The sequence below is a fragment of the Geospiza fortis genome, unplaced genomic scaffold, assembly GCF_000277835.1.
Source record: "Geospiza fortis unplaced genomic scaffold, GeoFor_1.0 scaffold10, whole genome shotgun sequence".
NCBI classification, from domain to species: Eukaryota; Metazoa; Chordata; class Aves; order Passeriformes; family Thraupidae; genus Geospiza; species Geospiza fortis.
The window spans coordinates 5,768,878-5,779,348 of record NW_005054326.1 but is presented as its reverse complement, the minus strand read 5'-3'; the positions used below and the strand labels follow the sequence as shown (position 1 = coordinate 5,779,348).

General features: G+C 43.9%; 1 protein-coding gene across 1 annotated transcript in view; it reads left to right on the top strand.

The window, feature by feature from the left end:
* The window catches only part of TMTC1 (transmembrane O-mannosyltransferase targeting cadherins 1), a 143,913-nt gene that overhangs the window by 22,114 nt on the left and 111,328 nt on the right, over nt 1–10,471 (top strand). Inside the window, exon 6 of the mRNA XM_014307034.2 lies at nt 1–80. This exon is cut by the window's left edge and continues 133 nt beyond it. Within this exon, the coding sequence (XP_014162509.2) occupies nt 1–80 (80 nt within the window). The remainder of the gene's footprint in view (nt 81–10,471) is intronic.

The following is a 10,471-nucleotide window of genomic DNA, read 5'->3' as shown; positions in this document are numbered from 1 at the left end:
TGGAGCTCCTGCCACCCACCCGTGCCCCGGGAGCAGCCCAGCCTGCCCGTGCCCAGCAGGGCCATCTGGGCCATCCGCAGGTACTGCCGCCCACTCCTGCTCTGCTCACCTTGTGTTAGCTGTTTTTATCCTGAAATTGTTTTACCGGGAGGAGGTGGAAGGAGGGTTAAGGGAGAAAGGAGGAAAATATCTATTGGAAATCAGAGTAACCCCAACGATGGGGAGAAAATGATGCATCTGACTTCGTGGATATCAGAAGGTTTGGCAGGCACAGGGCCTGCAAGGCCTCCCTGGCGGTCAGCAGACTAATATAGGAAATGCTGAGTTATGATGACTGGACCTAGGAAGCCCCTTTTTCTGCCTCCAGACCCTTGCTTATCTCTCTGTAAGCCTATAGGTCACTTTCCTTTGACCCTTACTATTGGACAATTCCTAAAAAAATCCCTGTACCCTATATAAAGAGCTGCTTTTGCCCAGTTTGGCAGAAGAGCTCTCCCTGAGAACCTTCACAGAAGATCTCAATAAAGACACCCCTGTGGAACCTCACACAGCCTTCTCCTCTCTCCTCCTGCATCTGCCAAAGGAACTTTGCAAGCAATGAGCTGAAATCACAAATGAGTTGATGATCACGAAAGATCTGACATCACCTAAACTTGCTAAGGTAGCCTGTGGCTGGGAGCTGCTTGGGAACTCAGGCTGTGCTGAACAGGACTGCGCTATCCAGACCTGTAGCAGCCCATGGGGGATACCCTGAAACCCAGCTGAGGCTGCATTAAGAAGGCTAATTAATTACTTTATTATACTATATTACTATATTACACTGTATTACATTACATGTAAAACTGAATCTGCCCAAGCACCCAACTGCATTCAACTGCACAGAATCCTGTGACTGCTGACCGACAGTCTGCACATGCACTAGGCCCTTGTGAGAGACAACTGCTCACTTTGCAAATTTAAAAAGGTTTATTAAACCTTAACAAAAATACAACAAAGGACTACATAAGGAAAAAGTTGCCGTGCTGGGAACTGCCCCTCATGCACACCACGTGGCCAGTTCATCTTCAAGATGGATGCTCAGTCTTTGAGCGTCCATCCCTGCAACCCATTACCCCTGGGGTTGCATCAGCCAGCCCTGGCCCTTCCCAAAGTCTGTCAGCCAGCCCTTCTTTGCCATTTATCAGTGGAAACTGCCTGCTTGTAACTGGATTGGAGGTCAGGTGTTGCCATGCTGCCCCCCTAAGCACCAAGCTTTTCCATTCCCAGCTGCCCCATGCCAGGGACACCTGTGCAGCTTCTTTGTACCTGTCCTAGACAGCCCAGGCTGTCTGATGGCAACAGTACAGGGGGGAAAGGGAGCTGTGGGGAGAACAGAGGGCATCTAAACTACAATAACATAACTGTACATCACTAAAGCTTTTCTTAATATTCACACAATAGTTATCTTTAAATTGCAAGAGCCAATCATCTCATTATCCATCTATAACACCCTGATAGGCCAAGGAAACAAAACACCATCACTTTGGGTAAACAATCTCCATATTGCATTCTACTTTGGCACAACACAGGAGCAGTGAATGAGACAAGAATTGTTTTGATCATTCTTTTCTCTGCTTCTCTCGCAGCTTCTCTCAGGTTCAGAGAATGTGAATCCCACCAATATCTGAGGACATGTTAGTGTTTTTGTTCTCTTTGATCCTTGTATTTGTCTCTGTTTTCCCTGATGGATAGTATCATATAATTGTTTATAGGTTGGAAAAGATGTCTAAGATTATCAAGTCCAACCATTACCTCAGCACTGCCAAACTTGCTGCTAAACCATGTCCCTAATGCCACATCTGCACATCTTTTAAATACCTTCAGTGATGGTGACTCCACTGCTTCCCTGGCCAGTCTGTTGTTGACAACCCTTTCAGTGAAGAAAATGTTCCTGATATCTAATTTTAAACTTCCCTGGCACGTCTTGAGGCCATTTCCTCTTGTTGTGGTGCTTGCTACTAGGGAGAGACTGATGCCCACAACAGGGGACAGGAGGTTAATATAAAAAACATCTTCTGTCTTAATATAAAAAACTTCTTCTGCCTTGTTCCATTATCTTGTTCCTTGTTTCTTTCACTCCTGTTTCTTTGTACTGCTCCTTTCTCCCCTCCTTTGCTTTGTACTTTTTTCCCAGACACCCTCCCTCTGCCCCCGCTTTTGGGAACATCCCTTTCTTACACAAAGGGAAAGCCTCTCGCCTCCCAGCCTCTTCAGGGGAGGCTGCAGAAGCTGAGTTGGAGAGCCTGTGCACGTGGGATGGCTCCAGAGCGAGCTCCTCCACGCTGCCAATTGGCATTTGCTTTTTGGCAGCTGCCTCTTCAAGTGTTGTGAAGGATTTCTGCACATGGCAAACCAAGCCCTGCATGTACATAGCTGCTCTCTGTTTGAAAAGGGGCTCTCATGGTGCTGTGAGCTGCTCAGCTGCTCTCTTCTCAAGTGACTGACTGTGTACAACACACTTGCAATGGCTTGCTGTGTGAGAGTTGGCTGTGGGATGCCCAAAGTGGAGCTGGCTCGGTCCCAGTGGCTGAGAGGGACGCGTGCCTGTGAGAGTTGTGCTGCTGACATGTTATATGACATGAAGCAGGAAGAACTCAAGACAATTTCTCTATTAAAATATATTCCATATTAAAAAAGAAAACAACTCTTGCTATAGAAGAAAAAAGAAAGAGAAGATGAAGTTGCTGTTGAATCTGTAAGATTCATTACGCAATTTTTCCTTGTAATTCACATTTGTCTGACTTGTGTAGGTCTTCTTGCATAGCAAAAGGATGGGGGGGAAAAGCTTTAAATATTTGAGAAGCTCCAAAATTGGTGGACAGACTTGGCACAGTGAAGTAGCTTCAGGTATCTTATTTAGTCTACCAGGTTACTAGTTGTAAGGTTTTAATTAGAATAAAGTAGTAGGGCACTAATCTGTACTCTTAAATACTTGTAATGTGATCAAGTAGGTTTCTATTTAATAATAATTTATTATACCCCTTCTTACTAGAGCTGAAAAATGCAGGAAGATGTAATGGAGGAATTAAGGGAATTGGTCTAATTAGCAGTAACTGGAGCTAGTTATGTAAATTCTTGGTGCAGAGATATTTTTGTTCTTTATTGTCACTTGCTCTTATCTTCAGCTATCCAGTGAATATGTGGGTTGCAGTCCCAGTTGCCTTTAGGAGTAAGGAATTAGTTAGTCTGGAGGAAGTTGTAGGTTTTATCACCACAATTTATTGCAATTTTGGGGAATGCTGGCATATGCTACTGAGATGAGGTAACTAGAATCTCCTGTGGGTTTGATCCATCTCCCTGAGTTTTAAAACCTGAAGGAAGCTTGTGAGTGTATGTGCATTTCCATATGATATAAATGGGGAAGGACAGAACTTTAATGTCAGGCTTGTATTTGTGTTTGGGATAAGGCCTCAGTGCTTTCACTCTGGTGTGGTATGTGTCCTGTTGAAAATCACTGTCAATGGCAATCATCACTCATTCTCTTTTTCATGATTTGTTGAAGCCACTGAAAACTGGGATCTATTTTTTTACCTTTTTTTCTTTTCCTAATTGGTTTTGGTTATGCCATGTTCTATGTGCCTCACACTCTGTGTTGCTAAATGTGGTCCAGCCCATGAACACCTCCAAGCCACCTAGTCACTCTGAAGGGTTTGAGCTGTATAAATAGCTGGGGACTGCAGTCTAAGCTTCTTGAAAAACAGGGCTCCACAACAGCTTGCATACTTTTGAAACTGAAATCTCTGTTTCTCTTTGGTGTCCTAGAAGCTCGTTTTTATTGTGTCTGCTGGTGGTGACTCTTCCCTTGGAGTGGACCATAGACTGGAATTAATGCTGCTATTTTCCATGTGTATGAATGGTTGCATGGCGGTTTTTTGTAGGTTATTTTTATTTATGTATTTTATTTTAATTTTTTTGCCAGGTTACAGAAAAGGCAGGTGTACCTGGAGCTGTGCCCAACAGCATCACTTTTAAATCTGTGTTGTGTGTGCAAAAGAGAGTGTGGGAGCTCACTACTCATTAGCATTGTGGGAACCAGGCCCAAAACCCCATTGATCCAAAATCCAATGAAATCCTAAAGGCTGTAGCAGGGATAAATGGGATCTGATGACTGAACTGGCGGCACTGTTGTTTCCTCTTACAGTAGCAAGGGGAGGAAGATGGAAATGCTCTGCAGAATGTGGTGCAATCCAGGGATGTCTGTGCTGGCCCTAAGTTTGACAGACTATGAGGAGAAATATGTTGAGGTCATAACCTATCTTCCCTGAGTCCCTGTGCAGTGTGCATGGTCAGGGGTTGAGCTGGAACAGATGCTGTCCTTCAGCATGAGGGAAGAGCAGAGGGAGAGGTGGAGGGAAGGCACTGGCACACACAGTGTGGGACTGTGCAGCAATTGCTTGGCTTTTCCTCACTGCCTCCTTCTATTTCCAATCCATGTGTAGCAATGATTTTTAATTATTTTTTCTTTTTTGACTAATATGATGGTATAGCACATTTCTGCTTAAACATGAAATTACTGTTCTAAAAGCAGAAGTGTCAGCTGAATTTCTGTTCCTTCCCCATGCCACACGGTGCAATGCTACGTTCTAGATTTGTAACTGATAAAGGCAGAACAGTGTGACCACCTTCCCAGATGGGGCCTTTCATGTGTGCAAGCTTCACCTTTTCTTCAATTTGTTTTTGATAGGAAAGTGTGGGTATGAAACTGCCTGGGTTATAAAAGTGAGAGGAGAACACTTTCTGTTAGATGGGGTACAAGTTTCTTAAATTTTGGTACAACTTCCTTAAATTTTGGTGAGTTGTTCCCAGTTGCACTTACACACCCTGGAGGTCAGTGGTGGTCGCTTTCAAATGCAAAGCACAGCAGCAAAAAGCAACGTGTGTCTCTGAGAAAAGCAGCAGGGAGGTAACTATTGTTTATGTTGAGTGTTTGCCCCTGACTAAAATGAGGCAGGAAACCTGGGTACTTGTCTCTGGCCTGAAAGTTCCTTACCGTGCAACAGCAAAATAGCAAGGAAGTGTTAAAGGGCTTTGCAAACACCAGTGCAAAAGCTGGTGGAGAAATTCCTGGGCAGTTTGGGATTGTCTGTGGTGAAAAAGGTCTGGGTATGGGAATAAATCACATGGACTCCATTTCCTGCATGGTGGAAAAAAGCCCCCTGTTTATTCACATAACTCCTTTTTATAGAGTTTTACAGACCTTGTGTGTGACTCCAATTGCTCAGTAGCTTTCTTGCCAATTACTTTTTGGTGTGTAACAACTTGTCACCCTGTATTGATTGGTCACTCAAACTCTCCGTGTGTACGTGCAGGAAGAGTTGTTTGTGAGAGATACTTGTCATTTTTCTATCTAAAACCAGTTTATACAGGTGCAAGTTGTTTTTCACCCAGGAGTGGATTGTTATGCTAACGAACTGCTCACACCAGAATTGCTTTCACATGGGAACTTGCAAAATGCGAGCATGACAAGGCCAGCCATTGATGTTAGGAGAACAGGCTTGCTTTTATGAAGCCTTTCTTTATGATTTTTCTACCTTACTGCAACATCTGGGAGCCTGGCAGTCAAAATGCTTTTCTTCTTTAGGGAAGCAAAATGAGCAATCTGGAGCATTAAGCAGTAGAGCCAGCCCGGGCTTTTTCCTTCCTCTCTCACTGGTGATGTCCTCAGGGTTGCAAGATATTACAAATAAAGGATCAAGCTCCTAGTCTGTGATGCTCTGAGCAAAGGTTGGTGTGAATTGCCTCTGTGTGAAAACAGAGGAAAGGAAGTGCTGCATTGTCACTGGCTATAGGCTGATTTTTTTTCCCTTAATTTATATTTAAAATTGAATTGAGAATAGGACAACACAAGTTTGCTCCAAAAGGCAAGTAGGGCCCTGAGTCCCAAGGCCTGGGGAGGCACGGTGTGTGCTGAAAGATGGCAGATTAGGTAAGTGTCATTGCTATCCTGGGATCTGTGGGATGCTGCTTCTGGGGTGTTGCAAGTTGTTTTAATTCTAGCAGGTTTGCTAAGGCTCTGTCATTCTTGCTATTTAGTAAGCTTAAGTTATGAATGAAGTTTGGCTGCTTCTGGGGAGGTGGATTGCAGAGGTGGATTTGGCCTGCGGTTTATTCTTCTCTGAACTCAGTTCTTAAGGTGGTTTTTCCATTGTGAGTTTGAGCAATAGCTCTCTCTGCTGCTGTGTCTGTAGAGTCTGTGTAGGAAATGCTGAGTGACTCTTTCTGAAGGCCAGGAATTCCCCTGCAGTCAGTGACAATATTTATTGTCATGCACAGATGGTACCTGAGGCAACCAGAAGGCTCTGCTAGAGTCTGGAAACATGTGAGATGTGGGTGCCCCTGTGCTTACAGCCATGGATTCAGCCAAGGATTTACATGCTCTGCCCTGAAACTGTCTTCCAGAGAACCCTTGTGTAATCTTGGGGAAATAATTACATCTCTCTGTTCCCATGGCACGTGCTGGAAGAGGAGGCGCAGTAATGCATGCTGCTTTTCTACTTCCATTTGTGTGATGTGCTGGTTGTCTTCTGTCCCCCTCCCAAAAGAGAAACAAAGCCAAGGATTCTCTCTTAGGTGTGCTTGTGCCACTATGTGTCTTAATTTTTGAAATCTTCAAGTACTGTTTGAGTACTATACTCATTGCTTGCAGACTGAAGTTAGAGCAGCACTGCTTTGATATGGTGATGACTAAGGTTGCATGAATGCAGAAAAAGACTTGTTTAGACCTCATTGGGCTGCAAAAATATGTACTAGCCAGATAAGAAAGATCTGCTTTAATTTTGGCCTCCTCCTGTGTTTTTATTGTGACAGTCTTTAATTACACTATCACATGGCTTTTTCTGTTTTGCACAATTCCTGCTCGAGTCATTGCCCAGAATGGATGGGGATCAGTTAATGAATAACTGTTTGATATTTTGTTTTTTCCTGGTCCAGAGCATTGCCCCATGCCCTATTTGCTTCATGTTATTCAAGTCCTGCTCTGAGACAGATTTACAACTTCTCAGTAATTCCTCTGTGTACGCATTACCAAGTGCTGCTATTTCCTTGCAGTTTGTTACTTAGGTCTGCAATCTTCTAAAGTACTTTTGGCATAGTTTCTGGGTGTGTAACTTCCTTACTGTTCAGAACAAGTAAAGTGAACAGCCAGAAATTTTGTAGTGGGATGTTAAGGGATGGATCCACATGGATGTTAAGGGTTGGATTCACCTTTATATTTACTTCATGGACATCTGCTGGTTGAGCAAGCAGACTGTCTGGAGGCAGCAGTAGGCTGTGCTCTGTAGCAGTCAGTCTTGAGGGGTGAGGGACCTCTTCCTTTAGATGTTTGCAGACTGAGGAGGCACGATGATATGCTGTTCCCTTCCAGACTCGGAGAGGAATGAACTCAGCCCAGCATGTGCAGCTTCTTCTGGCAGCCTTTTCCTTCCTCTCTCCCCAGCTGGTTGCCCTGCCTCACCTGCTGCAGCCTGTCCTCATCTCTTCTCTTGTTTGCTTTTCCTTAGCCGTGTAATTGCTGCCAGTCTTTGCTCCTCTGGCTTTGCCTTTTGGATCTTGCTGCTTCCCTCAAGAGCTACTGTGTTAGTCTCACTCCCAAGGTCCCTCCTGTACTCCTGTCCCCTAAGTCCTTGCCAGGACAATTCAGGGGCCCTGATTTGTATCCTTGTACTGCCTCTTGTGTCCTCCCTGTGCTCCCCACTCCTCCCATCTCTCCAGTTCAGTCTTCTGCCCAGCATGGAGGTGAGGTCCCTCTGGATTATTTCAGCTTTCAGCACTCACTTTCTTTGCTTATCCCCTCCTCCCCTCTGCGTGGGTTTCTGCTCTATGGGCTGCAAACCCAGTTTCTTTCTGACCTCATCTCTCCAGCTTTGGGGGTTCAGCTCTCCTCTGCCCTATAGCTAATATACTGTTTTTTTACTGGGAGTTTTCCCTGTGCTCTCTGCCTGGGTTTGAGGAGGAGGGAGCGTGGAGAGCCAGGCAGGAGCCAGGAGCCTGCTCTGCTCTGGTGCTTGGGGTGGCATGGAGCCACAGCTGATCTCACTCTTGGCTTCCCTGTGGCTGGAAAAGTAGGCACTTGTGCATGCAGTTGTTTGAATAGAAGAGGGTTGGTTTTAAATTTGACACCCTTTGTTGGATCGGTTTCAGCCACTGTTCTGGATAGCACTTTTCTTGCAGTGCAGAAAAACACCTCTCTCCCTCTTTTTAAGTACTTCCTAGAAGGAAGAGGAAAGTAAATAATTTCTCCTGGACTACTTATATTGACAGTACCAAGAGGCCCAGTTCATTTCAGTAAGCAGCAAATAAACTGAAGTAGTTTGCCTTCATGTACATTGAATGTCAGAAAAAAGGGACGAGACTGAGTCTGATGTTACTTTTCTTAGCTGATGATGACTTCACATGTTCTAGCTTGTTTGGGGTTTTTTTCTCTCTAGAGAAGATTATTTAGTCTTTTAAAGATTCTTTAGACTTTGATTTAGTTCATGAAAATCCATTTTTGTGGAAACTGTGCCGGGGACAAAGAATGGTGCTGTGCAAAACAAGAATCAGGAGAAGTTAATGACTGGTTTTGGGTTTCTTTTTCCCCCATCTTCTGAAAGATGCTGATGGCTTATTCATTCGTGTGCAGAGGGAGAAGGTTTCTCTCTCTCATTAACGGGAATTGCGTTTAAGCCCTGCAGTTGCAGTCACTTCATTGTACATCAGCCTCTTCTGTTCCCCGTGTTGCTAATTGGAAATCCCCAATTTGTAGGTGCAGCCTGTGTGTCCCAGAGCTGACTCACAGGAGTCTCTGTTCATTCCCTTTGCTTCACAGGACTGCCTTTCTATTCACAGTTCCTGGCAGTCTCATTAAAGCAGCGTTTGAAGTAGCAGCGTGCCCGTGTCCATTGGCTTTCTCTGAAAGCCCTGTAAACCACTGTCAAAGAATTAACAGCAGCTGAGAAACAGGAGCAAACCCTAATGGCTTGCAAGGTCATTTTCCTTGCAGTAAATCTGGGTTAGTTTGGCACAGAGCAGTATTTCAGTCACCCAGGAAATAAAAAATACCCAACAAAAACACCTGAAGATGGATGATACCGAGATTATTGCAGGTATTTCCCAGGATAGCAAATCTAATTGAACAGTTTCTCTCTTACACTTTGACTTCCAGGCACATTTTTGGACATCTTTTTGGAAACTTCTAGGCTGTTCTCAGGAGTAAAGGACTCAGCTGTACCTACCTACCTCATTAACGACTGATGCTTTCCAAGCTGGTCCGTGTTTCCTCTGTGAGCCTGGTAATCACAGCATGTATTAAGAGAGGGACAGCAGACTCTCAGGACTAAATTACTTGGCTTTAAGTGTTCACAGGCTCATATAAGCAATCATTTGCTCAAAATAAGGACACCAGTCTCATCAAGTGCAATTTTAGGTGGATGGTTTTGGTTGTGTGATAAGGGTTACTTTGATTTTTTTTAATATGAAGTAGCTGTTGAGATTTAATATTTGGTTAAAAAGTCTAAAAAAAAAAATCTGCTAGCATGTGTAATGCTTCTCCCATCCTCCCTGTATGCTTTCTAAGATGAACAGATTCTTCCCTGACTAGAAACTTAATCTTCAACTTAATCTAAAGTCGAGTATTAAATCCTCTTTCACATTTCTAATGCAGTTATCCCAATATTCTTTTCCAACGAGTGCATTAGAAACCTTAATCTTCTACTTGGCTTGGAAAGGCTGGAACACACTTTTCTCTCTTGATCTTTGAAATGCAGATTTTCTGTTTCTATTCTTTTAAGCAATTTCCAGAATGTGAATATCCAGGAAACTGCAGGGCAGAAGGGACTCCTGTAAAATGCATTCCACATTCCCAAACATCCGTGTTAAAATTCAGATATTGGCCAAAGTAAGCTGAGAAAGGCGAGGTTTGTGCTTGGGCTGTTGGAATGCTGCTGTTGAGTGTTTGCTTTCCAGGTCTGACAGGTCTCACAGCATCTGGTGGCACCCTGCTTTGCCTTATGAGTTCTCATTGCCTGCCACAGCTGATCATGGAGTGGTTTAAATGATAATTTTCTACTGAAATATGCTGTGGTGGTTGTTTTGATTTCTATTTTTTTCACCTCCTTTCTAAAAGTTAGGTTGTCTTAAGGAGTTATCATTCTTTTGCCATGTGGGTAATGCAGTTGTTCCCTCTGTTTAAAGCTTTGGTTGGCAGCATGTTTGCTGTAGATCCTCTGCTCAGGCTGGGGGCTGAAGTCTGCTCAAATCCCTCCTTTTGTGACCTGTGAAATCCCTTGGTTTTGCAAATCAGCTCTGGCATAAGGAGATATTAAACATAAAAATATTACTTTGGTTGTACTAGTATAGAAAGTATGGAATAAAGTACTGTTCCATTTAATCTGTGAAAGACGCCAACAAACCCTCTGGGTGTTCTTCCAAAGAGGAAAATTAGCAGGAGAAGCTT